The 22,758-nt window shown below is 39.0% G+C and overlaps 1 protein-coding gene across 1 annotated transcript in view; it reads right to left on the bottom strand.

The window, feature by feature from the left end:
- Nucleotides 1-518: 518 nt before the first annotated feature.
- WDFY3 (WD repeat and FYVE domain containing 3) overlaps nucleotides 519-22,758 on the bottom strand; it is a gene marked incomplete at both ends in the record, with an annotated part of 89,231 nt that continues 66,991 nt past the window's right edge. Inside the window, 14 exons of the mRNA XM_009575632.1 lie at nucleotides 519-572; nucleotides 1,405-1,632; nucleotides 2,657-2,734; nucleotides 4,166-4,323; nucleotides 6,668-6,850; nucleotides 7,718-7,827; nucleotides 8,665-8,894; nucleotides 9,470-9,630; nucleotides 11,192-11,291; nucleotides 13,216-13,449; nucleotides 15,460-15,639; nucleotides 17,558-17,692; nucleotides 18,995-19,230; nucleotides 22,022-22,239. Of these exons, the coding sequence (XP_009573927.1) occupies nucleotides 519-572; nucleotides 1,405-1,632; nucleotides 2,657-2,734; nucleotides 4,166-4,323; nucleotides 6,668-6,850; nucleotides 7,718-7,827; nucleotides 8,665-8,894; nucleotides 9,470-9,630; nucleotides 11,192-11,291; nucleotides 13,216-13,449; nucleotides 15,460-15,639; nucleotides 17,558-17,692; nucleotides 18,995-19,230; nucleotides 22,022-22,239 (2,305 nt within the window). The remainder of the gene's footprint in view (nucleotides 573-1,404; nucleotides 1,633-2,656; nucleotides 2,735-4,165; nucleotides 4,324-6,667; nucleotides 6,851-7,717; nucleotides 7,828-8,664; nucleotides 8,895-9,469; nucleotides 9,631-11,191; nucleotides 11,292-13,215; nucleotides 13,450-15,459; nucleotides 15,640-17,557; nucleotides 17,693-18,994; nucleotides 19,231-22,021; nucleotides 22,240-22,758) is intronic.

Raw genomic sequence — 22,758 nt, 5'->3', positions numbered from 1 at the left:
TGTGTATGTTTCATTAATAGTAAAAATGAGGAGAAGAGTCAGCTAAGACAAAATTAATCTGGGCTCTAACAAAAGTAGGCCTGTTACAGCCCATTATGACCAAAAAGGAAAAAACTGCTCACCAGAGCCTCTCTTAGAAAGAAACACTTACTTTCCCAGTAAATGCTTCCAAGTGATCGTGTTGCCCATTACTAAACATGTTCCACCGACCATTAGTTCAGATCCCAAAGCCACACCACTTCACACAGTGAGAACAGTGATAGCACAGCCCAAAACAGCCTGTTAGTGTGCAGCAAAGAAGGTAAGATTTACAGAAAGTTTTATTAGGTGAAGGTTGAGAAGAGCACAGTAACACCTTCTAATGTGATTACTGAAAAAACCTTTACGCCTGGAAATATTTACTGAAAGAGCAAGTTGAAAGCCAAATGTAGAAGCCTTGTTAAGATTGCCTAACATGCAGGAGGAAAAAGAGTTGTATTTATTTTACATTCTTTCAGTCAGTGTACTTGTTTCTTTACCTTTTGAGGAATGGTATCATCAGATGTCTCAGGAAGTCTACCTGAGAAGTCAGACTGAAAACAGGGCATCAATTATATAAGCATCAGAGAAAGAACACTTTTGAGAAGAATGTATGATGGCATGTTCTCCGCTTCATGTGAATTAGACTGTCACTACAGCTGTTGTGTGTCAGATTGCAAGCAAATATACCTAATGGTTTAAAACTCGTTGAATGCTATTTTTTGTTTGCTTGTTTTAAGTACTTTGACACTCATGCTTAATGTGAGGAAAAAATCCTGCATGCATACACGCATGCCTAAAAATAAAGACCACACAATAAAGACCACTCCATTTCTTAAAAACGGTGTTCCAAAATTAACAGGAACTAACTGCCAAGCTTTCAAAGGCCATGTGCATTTCTGCTACACAATCCACATTCATATTTGCGGACGGATGAAAGTATATTTCACAAACGCACCCAAACCAAGGCCTGTACCTGCTTGCCTTTCCCTTTTTTTTTCAGATCACTGCTTACCACATTATCTAGCATAAGGCCAAGAACTCAGACGGAAACCTCCCGCAGTTATGGTACTTCTCAGCCTCTAGAGGCTTGTGAAGATGCCTCTGCTGTTCACCGGCATGATCACTTAGTTGATGCAAGCACATGTCATCTTATGTTGCAATTGCTAGTCTTCGAGTTCACTTAGTTTTGAGCAAAGTGATTCAGTCCCTTCCCTAAATATGCTAAGAGGAACAACTGGACCTTACCAATCACTTAGCATATACAGACAGAATACCAGGTAATACCAACAGATTAAAACACATTTCTTAAGAAAAACTTATTAAAAAAATACAGATTTTACAACAGGGCGTAAAATTACTCATCACAAAATCTTTAATACTTACCAGCAAGTTTGTTTCTTGCTCGGCTTCAGGCATGTAGGGATACTGAGTATAAAACATGTCATTTCGCACCATCTTCTTCCTCATTCTGCAGGGACCCTCAGTCATCTCCAACATCCACTTGTCAAGATGAGAGCCAATGGGGGGACCCCACAAACCTCGCTCTCGGAGTAACTCATATTCAATTTGAGACCACTCTTCTGTCACGTATTTTAATGCATTCTGCTGACGCTGAATACAAAGACATTTGTATATGCATCAGGAGTGATGCTTTTAAGCATTTCTCTGATGTGAGCAGAGACATTTTCACTACGTTACAGAAAAATGTGTAATCATTTGTAATTCTAGTACCATTTTCTAGTACACCTTAGTGAGATTTCCAGTGTCAGTTACCATAAAAGCAGGGTTGATATTGTAATCTTCCCAACAAAAAAGGAAAAAAAAGAAGGTAAAAGCTCTGCTTTTGGTTTGTATTGTTAGTTGAATGTATTTCTAAATGGCAAATATGAAAGAAATGTAACACTAATCCACTGATTTTGAAAAAGGATTTTAAGAATGAAAACAAAAATTGTTTTGGAGGCCTTCCCTGCTTGTATTTACACTGGAGAGAGAAGTTAAATGAAGCAAAGCTTGGTGGTTGTTTTTTTTAACTAATTGCTTTCAATGACTTGTTTCTCTCGGAAGCTGATTTCCTAAGATTTATAGCACGCAGCTCAGCAACTAGTTTGAACCAAACTAGTTTGAAGAAACCGCAGGGTGCAATGATTTCATTGTGGAAGGCACAGAGCAGCCACTTTCTATCACTGCATGATTTGGGAAAGGTACCATAAAATTTTCTTTGTGTTATATAATAGTGTTTGTGCACAATGCTGCTCCGCATCTCCTCTTAAGTTTCTGTACAATGTTTTAGAAAGACAGCATATTCTAGCATATTTCCAATCTCTCTCTCTTTTTTTTCTTTTTTTCTTTTTTTTTTTTTTTTAAACACTTCTAAGGAAAGACTACTTAAACTTCTTGAAAAAAATTAAGATTTAACTTATGTAATATTGCTACAAGAGTTTTCATCTACAACCAGATCAAAATGAGTTTATGTGATTGCATTTAAAAATACCTTTAAAATAACAACTGTATCTAAACATTCAAGCATTTCACCAACGACAATCTAATATTTTACAAGCCCCATACTGAGAAACGGGATTGGTATAACCTAACAGGTCAAAATATCAGTGTCATTTATTAATCCTCTGAACCATACCTCTTGATATTCCTTATACTGCATATCAACCAAGTCTCGAACCACTGCAATGTGAGTAAACATCCACTGGGAAATTTCCTAATACAAAGGTAAGAGGACAGAATGACATTTTATAAAAGCAGGTTTTGTTTGAATGAAAAGCCTGTAAATATATCATCTTGCTAAACTTGCTCACAAAGGACAGTTTCTTAAAAAAAATTACTTAGATGATGAATTTCAAACTACTGCATGCAACAGTATTTAAGGTTTTGTTTTGCTTTCTTCTTTTGGGTTTTTTTTTGCTGTTGTTTTTTCAAAAGGCAGTAAATTCATGTATAGGAATATCCTTTAAAAGAAACTGACAAACATTTAGAAAATACTCCAAACACATGACAGAACATTCCCAAACAGCCAAAGATTGGCACTGACAAATATTATTACTTTTCCCTATTGTCTTTTAAGTAATAGTTTGTGGATGCTGCCTAGTTTGTTGGAAATCCTCAGGACACCCAGCACTCCTCACTCTGTATTGCAATATACCTGTTTTCACTTATTGCTCCCTCTACTGATACAGCCAGCAACTGTTCCTGTCAGCTGTTTGTGAGTTTCTTCCTTTTAATTTTAATGTGCATGCCTGCTCACCATGAAAAGGACTGAGAGCACTGAGAATTCTTTATTTTATCAAAGCCACTGAGTAATTTTCAGATCAGTAAGAGAACTGGCAATGTATTTTTTTCACAGGACACAAATAACTTCTGATTAAGTCAACAGAAGTTATACATTTCCTTGTGACAGGAATACACCTGCCCCCCTTGACCCAACATCTCCCCAATGTTTCAAATGCTAAATACAGTAAGAACTCAATCCTCCAAAACTTTCAAACTCCTCTCTTTCCTTTGTTTTCAATGCCTCAAATACTTTATACTAACTCCTTGCAATGCCCCACCAGGTACTGTCCTACTGAGAGCACCACTGCTGTGCTACTCTGGTCTAACTTTTTTTTAAATTTTATGGGGTTTTTTTAAGCAAGCAGGTTTGTAAAGCGAATGTCTAGTTCTACCACCACATACTGTTTTGCTGAACTCTTCTCTAGTACAATGAAAACAGTGCAAAGCAGCATTTGTTTAGTCATGATATATACAAGGATTTTCCTAAACCACATAATTTTCGGGGCAGGATGGAAAAAAGGACAAGCATCTATCTCACAGCTTCCATTTCAGAGCAGCGTTGCAAACTGAATTTAAAACCCAGACTGGCAAAGCAATAAAGCATATATGTAACCAGAAGCAGCTGAGCAGTCTCACCAAAAACAAAGAATTTAACTCTTGGCTTAATGTTACAGTTATGCAGATGTACCTACTAGATTAGGACATGCAGAAGCAAGATGCCCAGTCTGGATATTCAAAAAGGGGAAAACCAAGCACCAGATATCACTTCACATTCTGCAGGATTCCTTACATTGGGATATTTACCACAAACCGTGAACATACATTGCTGGATTTTAGATTGCATGTTATTGACAGGAATTACCTGTGTAGAGAGGTTGTGTTTATTGAGCCCACTTTCCTTGCGGTTTCTCCTGGAACCAGTTAGTTTAGAGAGGCCGAACCCACTGCTAACTCGTGAAAGTTTGGACTGTGTGGTTGGAACCAAAGCCTCCCCTCTACTGATGCATTTTTTCTCATGAGCTGAAAAACACAGAGAAAGAGTTGGGAGCACTTTTTAGGTGGGGTTTTTCTCCCTTCCCCCATAGTTGTTTTTTTATATACAATAACCTTTTCTGCTGCTTTAAAAAGGTGGGTGTTTTGGGGATTGGTGTGTGTGTGTGTGTGTGTGTGGTTTTTTTGTTTGTTTGGGGTTTTTTGTTGTTATTTGTTTGTTTTAAAAGTGCCCAGCAGCACTCACATTCATGTCAAACATTCATGATTTGTATGAAGAAAGATCCCCAGGTGAAATCTGGGAATTGCTTGCATTTTGAAATGAAGCATGACAAACAGATTTGTTACTCCTTTTATCAATTATCAAAATCGGGGTCCATGAGCTATGAATTCCGTCCTCATCTGAAGAGGTGAAAACCAGCTACGTATAAACAAAATCATCACCTAGCTTCCCTCCACACCCGCCAACTTTAATTTTGCTGATTTACATCCCTTAAAGAACAAGTGAGCATTCCAAAGAAGGGAGACAGCGTCTGGAGAAATATTTTTTTCTCAAAACAGTTACAAAGATAACAGAATTTGTATTATTTATGTTATAAACAGTAGATGCAAGTGGAAAAAAAAGCAGCTGAGCACCGTATCTCTACCCAAAAAGGAGCTACAACATGACCCCACTAACCAATGTGGCAGCAAAAGTACGCTGTACTGAGCGGAGAAGCTAGGTGGGCCTACTGCACTTTTTTGTGCACCTACAACCATCCCAGTTGATAGTCAAGTCCAGAAGACTGGTGTGCTTACTTTAAAATTGAAGGAAAAAAAAAATCACAGCTTAGTTCAACTCTCTCAACAGTTTAATGTTCTCCCGATATTCAGCTAATGGATTGTACAGTATGTCAGTTACCTTTGAAAGTACATGCTCACGTTCCTCACTGTTTCTTTAATTCACTCCACCTCTGAGCTTTCTTCTTCTTCTTTTAAAACACTACTACTTTCTTATAGCAATAATTACTCCAAAGATCCTTCACTCTACTTAAAACATTTCTGCAAATATACTGACTATCAGTGAGATACTGGAAACTTCAGCAAACACCAGTCAGGGACAAAGCATATCTAGAAATACAGAGACTGCAAAAACAAGTATTCCAAGTTTCCAAAAATGCTTTCTGTACACCAAGGTTAACATCAATTACTGTAATGGTTTAACCTGGCAGGCAGCCAAATACCATGCAGCCGCTTGCTCACTCTCCCCCCCACTGCAGTGGGACGGGGAGAGAATCGGAAGGGTAGGAGGGAGTAAAACTCGCAGGTTGAGATAGAGACAGTTTAATAGAACAGAAAAGGGAAAATAATAATGATAATGATAGAATATACAAAATGAGCGATGCACAATGCAATTGCTCACCACCCGCGCTGACCGATAACCAGGTAGCGATCGGTACTTCCCGGATCACGCCTACCATTCGTATACTGAGCATGACGTCACATGGTATGGAATACCCCGTTGGCCAGCTGGGCTAGCTGTCCTGGCTGTGCTCCCTCCCAGTCTCTGCTTGGTAGCATGGAAGCTGTCCTTGACAGGGTACTTAGCAACAACTGAACACATCAGTGTGTTACCAACATTCTTCTCATACTAAATCCAAAACACAGCACTAGGAAGAAATTTAACTCTATCCTAGCCAAAACCAGGACAATTACTTTAGAGCCGTGTAATCATCAAAGGAGTCTTGTCTATGGAATTTTCTTATCTGCTGTCTAAGCTCTCGCTAATTCAGTCCAGCAACAGTTGGCCTTCTTTATTACAAGGGCGCAGAGCTAACTTGTGCTTAACTTGTTGTTCACCAGGATTCCCAGGTCCTCTTCCTGCAAAGCTGCCTCCTATGCTGAACAGATTTCCTAGCCAAGAAGTCATAGTATCACTGCTGCTAGAGAAGGACTGCTCACTCACACATTTCCAATCGTATCACCAGACCGAGAGTTTGCAGGCTGTGCTCAGACATGCTCGAGGGGTCCCCCTCCCTGCCTGGCACATCCAATCCTGAGAACGGTAACACAGGTCACCTCAATCCAAGTGTTCATGGGAGGGAGCTAAATGATTCCATCACTGTAATCCACAATACGCTATTAGGTGCGCGCTGACTCACAAACACAGGATGTTGTTGAGACCACCGACAGTGTTGAATAAAGGCCCTGTGTGCAGTGGAATGTAAGTATATCCTATACACAGTACAGTTTCTGAATGAGAGATGTTAAATGGTGACAGTTTAGAGTACTTACCACTACACAAAAGCTAAGCCCATATTAAAACATCCAGTGCATATGGTTCACTTCAGGGAAATCTACCATTCAGGATAGATAAATCCTCAGTTACACTTACCCAAATGATTTTGCCAACACTTTAAACTTGCTTCCTCAATAAAAGGTCTTGCAACAGTTATATCTACTTGGCCACGATCATTGACAGGTAGCGTCACTTTGAAAACTTCTTCTAAAACTTGTTTTTTACTATGGATCAGCTCTGTCCACACTCTGTTTATGGCTTTTAAAAGAAGCTGGCGACCTGCATAGGTACAAGATCACAAACAGCAGCTCTCCACAGTGCTTATAGAATTGGTATTTTTACAGTTGTGAACTGAGTAATTTGTGCAATTATACTCTAGTTTCTTGCCCTCTTGCATGACTTGTGAAATGCCTTTGGCCAGACTGTCTTTTTTTGCCATTTATATGCTATCAGAAAGAATCTAACAGTTAATTTTGGCAATTTTTTCTCTGTGAATCTGAAACATCAGCTCTAATTAGTTGTGATTCTTCTCCCACATCCATCTATTAACAAAATTAGATTCAAAAAAATCTCATAGAAGTATATGTGTACATACACATATATAATTCCATACATACATTACACTTTAATGTTTTTAGATGTGACTCTGTGTGTAAGTACACACCTGCAAAAATATTAAATATATATGTGAAGTGGGGGGGGGAGGAAATCACTGAATCCTTTCTTCCACAGCTAGTTCATAAATTTCCTTTGAGTGAAAGATCCTGAGGATGCCACTGAATAGTAATTTTACCGCCTAAACCAATTATTTCTTATCTATGCTCATGTAAGATCCAGCTGATACAAAACCATGGTGCACACTTAAAATGACCCATTTCTATTGCATTCAACTCAGTGCGTATAAAGCAGTACTTCTAATTCTGGTATGTGTCCAGAAAACAATGAAGAGCTGTTGCTATTTTAACAGAACAGTAACTTATCCTGCATACGTCTGTCTTGGTATTTCTAAGTGGTTTTTTATCTATTTTTTATATGTTTTAATGTACACACACACCCAGCCCTAACAGTAACTGGGGTAAAAGATTAGTGATGACAATACAGAAGTGGCATCAGCAGACATCTGTGGCTTTGTCATTCTCAGATTACCTTCGCTGACATCTTGATTGTAGACTCCATCTGGTTCTATATCAGAGGGGATCATAATGTGCCAAGTTGTCATCCTGGCTTCTGCTTCCAATCCAAACCCATCAACATTGCTACAAATACACAATGAATTAACAACAACCAGAAAAAAAATACACACTAAAGCATTTGATTCCCTGTGACAGTATCACAAAGATTAATATGTGCTCCTGCAGCAACATATCTTCACTTCTGTCCGCGTGAGTTCTGATAATCTGCGGTCACAAGCTGAACTGAAGGTTTATGAAAAAATGACACGCCATGGACACTGATGTCACTGAAGGAAGACAGTAATATTTGAAGAAACACAAAACAGCCGAGGCCACAAATGGAGAACATTAGGGTTTCTGCTGCTGATGCTTCCCAAATGTCTTTGGATGAAACACAAGTCGTACATCTTTTTGGAAAGAAAAATTGAAAATGCCAGGAAGGCATTTGCAGCAATGCAGAAAAGCGGGTGTCTACAGCATTCGTCGTGGGCATCTGATTTAATGCCTGACTGGACTTACTCAATGTTATAAATCCAAGTACTAAGATACGGAATTTATATGGAATGATTCAATAGACAATAAATCTAGTGACAGACCTCTTTGACTATTAATTACTTAGCACCAGTGTTTCTTTCTACCTTGAGAACATTTCAAAAAGGTTAGATAAGCACTTGTGTCAGTATTTTAAAGTACTTCTGTAAAAGGAGGTAAGAATGTTCTCTATACCTGGGCTCTTCAAACTTAATTTTGTTTCAAAATGAATCACTTACGCTTGCTTGCGTAAGTGGCTGGAAAATTATAAACAGTTATCCAGAATTTGCTAACTTATTCGCAAGGTGAGTGTCATTGCTGAGAGCGAACAGGTCATTTTAATACTTCACAGCCCTGGTTCTGGAATGAACTTCCGTCTGAGATATTTACCTTCCCACATGCAGATTAATCAAACAGTGAGCTAGGCAACTGATGAACTCTTGATCATGATTTCCAGGTCCCAAAATTAAGTTTCTGTTCACAGTAAGGACCCTTAGGGAATCAAGGAGAGCCACTTGCTGAGGAACAGTTTTGTGCGCCCTTGAGAACTGATACAAGATGGTCCTGTTCAGGCAGTGATAAATAGCATCCAGCGATAGTCCCTGAGATCTTCTTTTTGACTGATGTGAAATAAAAAAACATGATCAGATAGTAGCAGAAAATCAATTTACTGGCAGATAATCTTACCGTGAATTGACCCATGCTCATTTTTCAAAATCAGTATTTTACTAAAAGCATCAAATCCATTAATTTCAAGGACCAAAATGACATTACTACATGATGATACACTTACAATTTTAACATCTGCTGTTAGACGCTGCTGATTTCTAACAGCAAAAGTCTTCTACCAATCTCCAATAAAAGTGAGGAAGCTTCCCAAAGATGTCAAGGTAAATTTAGGAAGCTTCCCAAAATTCATGTGAGGTAAATTTTGTTGTTTATTTTGGAAGATTTCTGAAAAATAACGTCATCTGAAAGCAGTTTTTACTCAACTGCCCCATATTAAAGCACTCCACACTGACAAGATGTGCCAGGGAAGCTCCATAAAAAGAGATAAAGCCTGGGGAAGAAAAGCGTACTTCTATGCTGACCTGACATGTGTCACTAGTAGGTTGTTTAGTGACATCACTCCATGGATTTTAACGTAACCTCCGAAAATGTTTTCGCAAGCAGGCTTATAGAAGAACATTGTTACCTGTGCAATGAGCTGGATTATGAAGTCCACAAGAAGTTTGGATTCTTTGTTGAACATGCCCTGCCAAAGCTTATCTACCACACGCTGTGTAAAATAAAACACATTGTTCACCAGCACTTGGTAGCTTCCTCCACTCGTTATAGGTAGAGATGCATCTTCACCTAGGTAACAAAAACCCCAAAGTTTTCTTCATTTATCAAAAAAACACATCTGCATAAATACATCCACATTAGTCTGTGCTTTCTAGACTTCTGCAAAAGAGAAAAAGACTCAGTCAAAGAAAAAGCTAAAACCTCAAGGCTTCCCTACAATGAACTTCGATGGTAAGCGAACGTTTGAAATTGACAGTGACAAAGGCCAAAACACGGAGGCACTGGGGAGGGAAGAGTCCAGAAGAAATGGTACTCCTGTGATCCCGAGGCATCATATTTATATATGGTCCTCCTTTTCAACTGGAGCTGCACGTGTGCAGAACCACCTGTAGCTTTTTTAAATTATACTTTTGCTTTTGCAAAAAGAAAAGAACCTTTTCAAACACCTTGAGATGACAAGTGATATCAGCTGGCATCATGTCTCTTTCACTGTGCTTTGTTCAATAAAACTGAGAGTCAATGGGCATCAACTGCATGTGTCTGCGTGTACGTAAATGTCAGTCCAGTTATATTAAGAGAAGCTTGAAAAGTGCAAGTGCTTCCATAATTTAAAAAAAAAAAAAAAAAAATCATCAGTGGTGTTGATTTTGCTCGAAGTTCACCTACATTTATTCACTTGTTGCCCCATCTGCACATAAAGCAACAGATAGCATCGCACCTGGAGGAAGCTGGCAAAACCTGGAAAAAGGAATGCCTGGGGAAAACCAAAGTCCTGCTCCCGGGCTGCACAGAAGTACTTGTAAGGGCAGGCAGCTCTTCTAAGAACCTGACCCAAAGCTTCATGTAACACAATTCTGGATTTATTTTATTAATGCACTGCACCCAGAGAAAGACAAATCATTGCTGTGGCAAGAAAGAGGGAGTCTTCCAAGCACATTTGAACAGAAACGCATGCTGCCCCATGACATCTAGGATAGAGATAGAGCAAACCAAGAGCTTCTGGGAAGTCCAGCAGGCCACCATGAAATCAGATTGGGCACCTGAGCAGTGATATTCCTACAGGCCACTTCATGATCATTTAAACCCATGCTCTGGTGGGACAGCCCACCGTACTGACATCCAAGTTACAAGCTTCTAATTCTCTTCCTGTCCATTTATTAACTGGATCAATGGAGCGCTAATCCCAGAGGCTTTTTCTGGGGTGTTGTATTCTTAATAAAACTACAGTAGGAGGAAATGGAAACAAAGCTAACTTTTAAAAACCAAAGTCCCACCCATGATAAATTGACAAAAGCTCCAGATCCTCTACCAAGGCAAGAAACACAAGAGAAATGATGCAAGGTCCAGTTTAAGTTCTTTTTGATGTGACTGCAATTTGTCTGGCTTACACATCCAAAAGATTCATCCCATATATTTTTTTTAATAACCTATTTTACAGCTTTGGCACAATCAAGATAGTGAGGGAACATGCAAGCACAGCAACACCATTTACACATCAAAGCAAAGGGCAGGAAAAAAAATACAAAGACAATCAAGTTGTAACAAAAGAAGACACTAATAAAGAAAAAGTTGAATAATCAAAACCTTTAGCTCAAATCAACAGACTGATAATTACACTTTGCTATATTACCCAATAAAACATCAGCTGCAAGTAAGTGGTCCATCACTCCATCCAAAACGTATGTCTGAAACTCCTTCTGCTGTGTTCGTGTTGATCTTTCAGGGGAAGCCTGATAAAAGAAATACAATGTTAAGATAATAACTCTGAGTCAGCAAAAAGAGGGAGGGGGAGGGTGTTCTAGGTGAATTTCTCTTTTCTCAGCTCCTGTGAACTATCTTTTTTTTTTCCTCTTAACATTCTGTGTCGAGTAAAAAGTCTTGGCTTCATCCAAAAATTTAAGAACGCACGTCGATTATACATTGGCTGTACATAGCATTACAGAGTAGGCATTATTCCTATTTAAATCCAGTAAATTTATCTTCTGCCAAGAAAAGAACACATTCCGAAAAGGTGCATGGTTAAACTATGATCTCCTCAGTTCACACAGTCACCTCCTTCAGTAAAAAAAGAGTAAACAGGACAGATGAAACATGTAAGCTGATCATCACCTTTATGTGTGGTTCTGCATATTACTACAGCAGCCTTGGTATAGTCATATAATAGATGGATGTGCTAAGCCTTTCTAATCGCCTTTGCACTTAAAGGGGAAAATCACTTTATCATCTTGTGTTGTTCAATGCATACATAATCATACCTAACTGAATGATCCACTTAAACAGTCCTAGAAAGCAATATAACATTAAGTGAACCTGCTTTGTCTTGCCCTGTAACAGTTTAGCAGTGTGTACATACCCAGTCCTCTGTTTATGCTAAGGGGCCAGTAATTAACATTGACGAGTGATAACAGATTAAAACAGCAGTAAAGCAACTGCAACCAATTGAACATAGCCTCAAATATGCTTCCTGATGCTTGTATATACCTGCATCTCTTGACAATTCATTTTTTGCTTTGTGACAGCAAAGAGATGCTCAACTGCCCTAGGAAATTCTTTAGGAAATATACAAGCATAGTCCAAAATTCCTGCAGTTATCAAAAAAAATCAGGGAGACTCAGAAATGCATAGACGAAGTAACAAATAGGTAGGTCAAGGGAGAATGTGAACTGACATGAACTGAACGTTTCAAAATACATTGTCTGAAGAAGGTGTGGGCAAGTTAAACAGTAACTGAACTCCTCATTCCCTGTCTCACCCTTAACAGAATGATGCCTTCTGCAGGTTTCACAAACTTTAAAAGATAATTTATAGGAAGAGAACACAGTTATTTTGTGAATTTTTATAGCATATGGCGCCATAGTCTGCCACTTCTTTTTATCTAATATGAATAAAACAGAAGCCTTAATATTTCTTCAGGGATTTGCAGAGATTTTATATTTTCAACAAAACCAATACAGCTGTCATGGTCTGAAAGGTGTTTAGCAAATGAATCATATTCCACAAAAATAAAACTTGAAGAAAGCTACAGTTTCTCATGCTGCACTGTTGAACACCTAGTGTTGTGATCCACTACCTGTTTCCAAACAAAAGGAGGTATTGGCTAAGATGCCAAAAGATTATGGCTTCTCTAAAGTGAGCACAAAACAGAAATAAAATGTTGACACAGTGTGCTCAGCAACTAACACAGCCATTTGACTGGCCAAATGAAAGTTAAGGAGCCCACAAACAAAAGCAGTAGGAGGGCTGTGGCGTGGAGGGGAGAACAGAGCACAGCAGGAAAAAAGCCACGTAACCAGCATGCAGACCGTCAGCTCAAGCACCCGAGATGGTCACCAATATATACAAATGCTGGGTGGGGACAGGCAGGGAGGAGAAGTCCAGAAAACATTCTCAAGGAAGGCTGAGATAAACTCTCTGCATTTGCTTTCTTAGCTTTTCCAAGTTGTTAAAGACCAGCAAACTACTATTTATGTGACACTACTGTTCCTTTTTTATTTCCCTCTTATTTCATGACAATTTACAGGATTCTACTGAATCCTAGGCTATCACTCCTCTAACTTCAAAAGGTAGTACAGGAAAACATTTTAGGGAATAAAGTGTCACAGTAAGTTCAAATAATAAAAACAAAACAAAACACAAAAAACAAATAAACTGTACCTCTAGCAGAAGATCTACCAGTGGAGTCTGCTTGCTGGCTGGTGTGAGACATAAGTTATCAATTATCAGCACACGCATGAAATCAAACACAAACTTCTTGGCAGGATGGTTGGTTAGGTATGTCTTGGTGCCAACATTGCAGTATTCTGATTGGCTCCTGTTCATGCCAGAATCAGCTGCAAAGGCTTTAAACTCTTCAGCTGGGGACCCAACTTCATCATCAAGATCAGTGACCTGTGAAAAACAGCATGTTAAACCTCTAGAGATCAACAAATTAACAGCAGTCTGTTTGCTACTCTATTCTTTACTTGTCTTTCTAAGGCTACTCACTTCATATTTTGCTTCTTAAGAAGCCTTTTTACAAGATTACTATGTTCAGGATCAATTCCCTAATAAACAACAGGAGAAACATCCAAATCCTACTTTGGTATTCCCAAAGCAAACAGTAATCAGTGAAGACTTGCCTGAGTCACGTGAGCTAGACATCACATTTCATATTCACTTACCAACAAGAAGTACTTGGGCAATTTCTAGATACTTTGCAAAAAAAAATTTTCTCATTGCAAAAAAGAAATGTTTTGAAAAAATTAACTAAAGCAGTTAAAATAAAATCAAGACAGAAGCCAACTAAAAAAGGCTATGAAGCTTACGTAACAGAAAACAAAAAAGGAACCAAGCCTTTTCTTAATACAATACCTTCATCAGAGCGCAGTTATGGGTAAGCCAGTTTCCCAAAATCTCTTCAAAAAAAAAAAAAAAAAAAGGGTCTCTACAGCTTTCCTGTTTCTGTCAAACAAGAACCTTTGAGGGGCTAACTCTTAAGGAGGACTGTAACAAAAGCACAAACAGTAACGAAAGCTGTCAGATCCAAAACACTAACTGTTTTTATCTAACGCCCTCCTCCAAATGCAAGAGGAGACAACATGATTTCCCTCAACAGACTTACTGCATCACCAGCTTACATGTGAAGTAACCGAACATTTTGAACATTTGGTCTGCTTCAGTAGGAGAGTTTTCCCAAGAAATGAAGAAAAGCCTGGACACGTAGTCCTTCTGGTTTTAATGGCAATCTCAGAAAGGTTGAAAGATCATTTAGGAATTTTCTCTCAAGGCTGAATTTGGGCTATAGCATTTTGTTGCCAGAACCTGGCTGTTATTCATCTTTTTCACAAGAGATTGATTAGTTCTACACATTCGGGCAGAGGGAAATGCTGGAGGAGCAAACTGATTTGGAGTCAAGAGAGCCCTCAAACAGCAAAGAGCTCAAGTTGTCAGGCAGCTACACAAAGTTTCAAGGGACCTAGTAGTTAAAGTAAAATCTGCTCAGAGACACAAGGCTCTTCTAAAAACTCTATACAGGTGAATGCCAAATCAGCTTTACCAGTTTGTAAGTGGCACTTTTTTTTGAGAGAGAGAGCGCACTCCGAGCATCTACTTCATGTGCAAGTTAAACTAAAAAGCAAAATAAACTATCTTTATGGGAGACTCATCAGCACACACCTTTAAAAACTGATCTCCCATTTCTATTGACAACAAAAAGATAGCATGCCACCAGTAAGTATTTCCTGAAGTATTTTATCATGCCCTCCCTAGTTTTAGCATTTGCCAACCTGAAGCCTAACTATCCTTCCACGTTCTTAGTAACATTACTTTTAGACATTGGCTAACAATAACTGTTTGTTTCCTTTCCATTCATATTCTAGAAATAGTATCATTTGTAAATGACGCTTAGCTCGAAGAATACTTCAGGTGGCAATGCAAAGTTGAATTCACATCCTCTCCTGGCTTGAACGCAGTAGTTCCAGGTAATACAAGAACACTGTTTTGTGGTTATGCCACAAAAGAAGAAATGGGAAGTGGGAAGAAAAAAGAAGTTTTACATTTTATCACATCCTCCAGAGCAGAGGACTGAAAGCACAGGCTGATGCAGTCTCTTTTGCTTGTGTAAATCTGAGCTAATGTTGTTCGTATGAGTGAAAAAACCTGATCCACTAGAGAACAAATATACCATGTATATTCCCCCTAAAATGAAAGTTTCAGATGTCACTGCACAGCAACTGCCATTCAGCTGAACATGCACTTCTCTCAGTTCCAAAACCCAAATACAAAATGTCCACCCCAGGCTTTACAACAACCTCCTTCTGCAGGGTAAGTAGCTTTACCTTTGTATGACTGTTAATTGATAAATCATCAAAAGTAACATTCAGGGTAAAAACAAAACAGCCAACTAGTTGGATTTCCTACCATCTCAGAGTAAGGTCGTATGTTGAAAGGAAACACTGTTGCTGCCAGCGCACACAGGAACTCTGGACTCATCCACAAGGAAATGAGGTCCGGCACATTGTGATACAAATATCGAAAGAACTGCATCAAGGTGACTGGATATTCTCGAAGCCAAGAGCCTTCTTCCTCTGACTGCCAAGGCTGGGTTGAAAAACAAGCAGCACATTAGTATAGACGGCATTAATTGAAGAATGCTCATTTCAGAAAGGAGCTGCAGGAAGAGGAGCTGTAGGGTCAAATATGCAATCAAACACATTGTCAAACATGCAATGAAACACGTGATCATGACAGGTGATCAAAGATGGGGTCAAATGTGATCAACCATGTGGACAAGCGCTTATTCAAGCAGAGCAGAAATAATGACTGAACATGTGGCCAAGCACACGACCAAGTGTGAAAAACACATCCAGAACATGTCAAATGTGTGTTGGAGCACTTGTCAGAACACATCACTGAAGACACAGTGCCCAAACATGTGACCTAATATCTGATCAAAGAGATGACAGAAAATGTGTTTGAGCATATCACCAACATGTGACAAACCTGACCCAATGTGACAGAACACGTGTCTGAGCATGTCACCATATGATGAACACCTGACCAAACATGTGGCCAAATACATGGCTAATCGTGCCTCCAGAATGTGTGACAATTGAACAAGTCACCAACTTCTAACAAACACATAAACCACATGTCCAAACCATGTGCCTGCAACAGGTGACAACAGAACATGTGATAAGGGAACATGTGTCCAAGCCATCACAAACATGTGACTGAATACATGGCAGCATGTCACTATAACATAAATGCATGAGAAACATGTGGCTGAACATGACAAACATGACAACAGGACATGTCATGATAAAACAGGCTGGAACAAGTTGCAACCACATGATGAAATGTAACCAGACACATGACTGAACATGTGATAAACCCACAGCAGTGACACACGGCAGCCTAACACATGACAGTAACCTATGCCTGAGCACGTGTTCGAGCACATCACAAATAGGAGACTGACCACGTTTACAACACATAACTGACCGTAAGACAAAACATGTGTCCTAACATGTAATGATTCAAAACATGTTGGTAAACATGACCTGACTCATGTCAACCCAAAATGTGATGGCACATCTGAACATACACCTGATGACACAGCACAAGACAGCAAGGCAAGAGACAGCACATGTCTCTGAGCATGTCACAAATGTGTCCGAACAGGTGAGGACCAAACACATGACAGAACAGGTCACCAGCAAGAGACAGAACACGTGACAAAAGGAACGTGTACCACAGCAGGTCACAAACACTTAATCAGTACACACGTCCAGGAGACACTTCTGAACACGTTAACATGGGAGAAACACACAAGCAATGCTTCTAAGAGCATATCACAAACACAGGACGACAAAACAGACAACACCCAAACAGGTGCTGATCTTCAAACATTTCATGAGATAATTTTCAGTAGATAACACACTCTGGCTCCAAGGATATACAAAATTTTTCCACTGAGAAACCAACTTTCACTACTCTTGACATTAGATTCAAAGATGAGAAGACGACACATTTTTCTGGCAGTAAATTTATTTCCTCCAGCATGTGGCTATTAATAGTCAGGGGACTTCTCTGCATGTGAAATGTTCATGCAAGAAATCTGCAACTCGCATAGCTCTGAGCAGATGGGATATAGAGTCTCAAACATTCCCCCACAATTTCTTAATCAGGAAAGAAATTCAATGATCTCTGCCAAGAACATTTTATCCTTCTGCTTTCTTGTTTTGTTTTATTTGCAGTAAAACACAAAGCCCAGCCTTTTCGTGAAAAAGCAGAGTTAATTTTGTGGCCACTAATATTTCTACAGATATTGAAAAATAAAGTAAGATAGAATAACCCACTGACAATGATGGTTTTCACCAAGTATTATGAGCCTAACTCACAGCTGGGTTTGTCATGACACTAACAAAATCTCAGCTTTTCTAATTTGGCTTTTGACCGCATGGCAAAGTTGAACAATTCTGTATATTCAAATATGAGCAAAATTTTTTATGCTTACGGAATTCAGCATGCTTCTCAGCATTCCCAATAACAAGAAGGCAGCTTCTGTGCAAACACTGTGTATTGAAGAAGTAACGGTGCCACAGGAGGCAGGAACTCCAAATATGAATGTCCAAATAGAGTCTAAATCAAACTGTAAGAGGTGAAAAAGAAGAAAGATGACATGAAATAACCCCTTTCTCCCGTGCAATTTGATACTGCTTTTTATTATACCTACAATACGCACATTTGGCAGTATCTAAAAAATGAATTGTTTCACGTCCTCCAAACTTTATCCCCAAAAGCTTCATATGAAGGTCATGTGTCACTGAAGAAAATTCCTTCTAACCATGGGCTAACGTAACTGCAACTCTCACCTTCTCAAAGTATGTGTTTTGAAACAAGGAGAGACCTGTAGCACAAGTGCTGCACAATCACCTCAGTTTACTTCACTCACATCTAGCAGTAAAACCCACATGATATCCCACAGAAAAAAAATAAACAAAACACACAAACCAAGCTGCATTTTCAAGCAAGTCCAAAAATTAAATCAATTAAAAAAATAAAAAAGGACAAAGTGCCCAACTCTAGCATTAAGAGTGCTACTGCTAAATATTTTAAATAGTTGAATTCAGTTTCGATTTAACTGTGCTGTACTTCAACGCTGTAAGCAGGAGGTGAGCTTCATGCCTCTACTTCACTGTAGCACAGTGCTGAACGTGCCGTCAAGTATTCCTCTTGAGAACACAGGCAGGCAGAATACCTTCCAGTCTGAAACTTTTACTTTCCGGTTCCCACTGATACCCATTCTAAACAGGCACCTTGCCTATCTGGAGCGTGGCTTTTCTCCATAAAGCACTACTAAGGCTTCCTAGGACTCTGTTGTAGGCCATATAATAGCTACTCGTTTACATATAACTAAAACAAGTCCAAAATCAACCTGTTCAGAATAAGAACAATAGAAGTTTTCCAGCAACAACTGAGATGCCTCCCTACAAAACCACAGAGACTTTCTGAAATAAAAGCTACCTTGTTTTGTCTGTAACCTCGTGAACTCTCTTTAACAACAGCAACTCCCCACTCTTCAAAAAAAAAAACAAAACGAAACGAAAAAACCAACCAAAACCCAAACGAAAACCCAACAAAAAAAAAAAACAACAAAGAAAGCAAGCAAAAAATTATGCCCCCTTCAATGTCCACACCATGCCAGCTCGAACCAGGGATCTGCTTCTCATTTGACCCCAAAACAGACCAGAAAGACACCAGTGACAGCTATGCCGTAAGGCTAGCTTCCACTTACTCCCACGGTACCTTGTTCTCCCACCCCAAACAGCTCAGCACTAAATACCACATCGTGACTGTGAGTCAGCTGCAGAAAAGGAGGGGGCCTGGTTAATCCATTATTTTCTTTCATGACAGACAGAATTACATTTACATCTTACTAGATAATCCCTACCTGGCAACCCTGATTACATCGGCTGCTGATGACAGGTGCACTGACCTGCAGGTTTTCGGGCAGTTCAGTGACTGGCTGCTGCAGGAAAAGGGCCATGAGGAGGAAATAGAGTGCAGGTACATTAGTGTGCTTCGGGAGAAGGGACTGCAGAATGGGAAAGCCTGGGAAGTGACAAGCATCCCGGTTAATCTCCCGGACCGTCGATCTGCCACCAGCGCTCCTGCCAACATTGAACCCTAAGATGAAAAAAAAAATACAAAAAGCCAACAATGGTAATAGGGAAATGCCTGTGAAGCTCACTCTTACTCAAGTAGTGAACTTGAGAGGGTACCTCCTCAGAAATTAACGCTGTAAAAAATGAACGTGTGTATACAGACTATCACACGCATATTATGCAATTCTGCTTCAGACGTCTAATTTTTTTAATCAATAAAAAAAAAAGGAAATTATTGCCTTCCAATACCACACAGATGACACTGCTCCATATAGACTGCCTAATGCTACTGCATACACACACAGATCCATTTTGTGACCGTGACCACAATTTCAGACTTTTAAAACACCCAAGCTCCTGAAAAAAGGTATTTCACTGGCTGAGAGGGAAGTATCACCTTAATCTCAGATTTATATTACCAAGCAGCAATCCCATGGCTCATTTAAGTCGATGGGCAGCTAATTTGTTTCCAAAGATGTCTTAGGGGCATCTTGTTTCAGCTCTTTTGTTACTGATTAATCAGCTGGTATGAAGCATTAAATGCTCTTATTTTATCTTAAGTGCTGCCAGAGGCACAAACCTCACCTTTCATGACCCTGCTTCTGCCTATGTATTTCATTTTCCTATTAAAAAACAAAAAATACACACCGGGACAGCAGAAGCACTTATTTTCAAGTGAGGAAGGAGGCAGGCAGACAGTTCAGTCTCTACACAAGCACAGATAGCAAGCCATTCTTCTGACAGTGCCACAGACCAGGTTGTTTTTCTGAGTCTAATACAGATATTCTTTCCACCAGAAATTGACTTTTTAAACAGAAAACATCTACCAGGAATCAGACTAATGAAATCTTTGCTACAAAGTTGCAGGAATTCCATCAGTAATCTTGAACAAAAATGGCTCGTATTTGGTTTCATGAGAAATCTTGGAGCTAATGTGTTGTAATTTGTTAAAAAACAGAGGGTATGAAAATTACGTAATCTCGTATTTGGTTTCATGAGAAATCTTGGAGCCAATGTGTTGTAATTTGTTAAAAAACACAGGGTATGAAAATTACATAATCCGTCACTACCATTTGATGAGACACAAGTTTAAAAATATCTGTTTGCTCACGGTCTAGCTCAGATCCAATTAAAGTGATACTATAATAAGAAAAATAGGAAAACTCTACAAATGCTCTCCAAATGTGATTGTAAATCAAAATCTTATTTAGAAAGATTTTGTGACTGAAGAAAATTTTCATGTTATTGGACATTTAAAGTGAATATTGAATAAACAACAGTCAATTCCCTAAAATATTCGTGGGTTTCAAATTTTAAAGCACATGCAAGCAAGGCATGTGCATGTGCAAAAATTGTTTCTTAAATAAAACACAGGACCTTAATCAGAATTAGCCAAACAACAGATGCTATATGTTAACAATAAATGTTTGCATGTGTCATATGGTTTCAGAAAAACTGTTTTCCTTAACCTTCCTAATTCATTAATAATGCAAACAACCATCCTATGTTCCTAGTTGAATATCCTGAGCGATATATCATGGGATATATTACAGGAAACCACTGTAAATAGACAGACTTAATAGACAGTTTTATTTATACAAAAAATGACAAGATAGCATAAGATACTTTCATAGATTTCAAAGAGACAAAGCAGAAAAAAATGGACTTTATATTTTCATTTCAGGAAAAGCCCTCTTCCTGAAGTAAGATCACTTCAACAACACTTCATAATTATTTCCTTACAATAAAGCAATTTGGAAAAATCTTTAGCACAGAAACAGATCATATACTGCTGCAACACAGAGAGGTGGCTCCCTGTACAGTCATTTTAAAAACAACAATTAAGTTGAAAGTACTATTAATACCACCAACCTGATTTAAAGCCTACTCAAGCGCATGAAAGACTCCCATTTAATGTCAATGGGTTTGCATCAGGGTCTGAATGGACATTCATCTGAAAAGCACTACCTTATTTTGGCTAAAAAAAACAGGTCCATGGAAATCGCCACTATACCTATCTACACAGAATTGACATCCATTATTTCAGACACTTGGAGATGCATTTCAGACCCATTCAAAATGGGTCCTGTAGCACTAAAGCCTTACACACTGAATTCTAGATCACATGGGGTAACGGAAAGGTCTGATAACCTGGATAAATGAGGCTTTAAGAACCTGCGAAGAAAGTCTTTAATAAGAGAGAGAGTGCAAGTGCGCATGTGTGCAGAAGAACGCAGGAGAGGGAGAGGAAAAGAAAAGCTAAGATGATACCGTGAACACAGAAATTCCCAAGATAGCAAAAATCCAAACAGGTAAATCTAATTGGCACAGAACTCAGTAGACAAAGTAGCTCAGGTATAACACCACATGATGCTTTAACTAATAAAAGTAAACAAACGAGTAAATTTTACTGAATCTTTATTAGCTATGTACATGTGCTGTGCTATGCTACTTCTGCATCTAGCTCCGATGTGCCTGCCCACGGGACATACTTAACCTTACCATGATGGTAACAGAAAAAACTGATTAGCTACACAGGCTTCGTGCAGATGATGAGGTAATACTGACCTACAATGAAATCTGTGTAATGTCAATTGAAGGGCAGTTTTGTAAAACCTCTCCCGTTTGCCTAGGAAATCTAACTCTTAGTTGTAAGAAAAACGACGTGCAGAGGCATCTGATTGCAGCACAGCCAACAGTAACGGAAAGGATGCATCTGCCAGACAGTATTCACACAATAACCCCTGCCTCGACACATACGCACATGCACTCCCACGCAATCCTTCAGTCATGAGGGGGCTGAGATGTCATACCTAGCACAGTACCAATCTTATTGGTCAAGACAGAATCTGTCTGATCAAGCCAGCCTCCACCACTGAGACCCTCCTTAAATTTGATAAGGATGGACTGATTACTCAACAGGACCACAAGAATTCGCATGGCTGCTGTGACCGTGGTGGAATGCAGGTGTTCTTCCATAAACATCATAATCCAATCAAAACCCAGTGTCTTGACCAGTTCTTCACAAGCCCTAATTAAAGAGAGAGAAAAAAAAAAAAGTAGTCACATTTTACAGCATTTCGTTTCCTACTAGACAGCAAAAATCAGTGTCCTCCAGTACAGGACAAACTTCAAGATCAAAGAAAATTCAGATCTATCAAAGAGTTAACTGAATTCTCAGGTAAGCTCGCTACACCACAAGAAATGTTGCTCACCAAATCTTGTTAAATGGAAGACATACAGGGTATTTGTTTAGCAGAAAGGGAAGACTAAATGCAGCTCCTGGGACTATTCCATTGCATGAGATTTCTCCAATTGCTGCTTTTGACAACAAACGTGGAATGCTGAACTGGAAACGTTTGTCCACAAATTGTAATTTCCAAATACTTTTTGTTGAGCCATACATAGGTAGAGAGTTTTCACAAACCTTTTTAATAAACTGGTATTAAAAAAATGAAGGTTGGTTGGTTGTTTTTTTTTTTTTAATTAAGGGAAGAGTTGCTTGGGAATTATTTGAGAGAATATGGTCGTCTTCCCCCCCCCGCCCCCC

The sequence above is a fragment of the Fulmarus glacialis genome, unplaced genomic scaffold (assembly GCF_000690835.1).
Source record: "Fulmarus glacialis isolate BGI_N327 unplaced genomic scaffold, ASM69083v1 scaffold10874, whole genome shotgun sequence".
Classification (NCBI taxonomy): domain Eukaryota; kingdom Metazoa; phylum Chordata; class Aves; order Procellariiformes; family Procellariidae; genus Fulmarus; species Fulmarus glacialis.
Note: the sequence above shows the minus strand (reverse complement) of the source record. Positions and strands in the feature narration are given on the sequence as shown.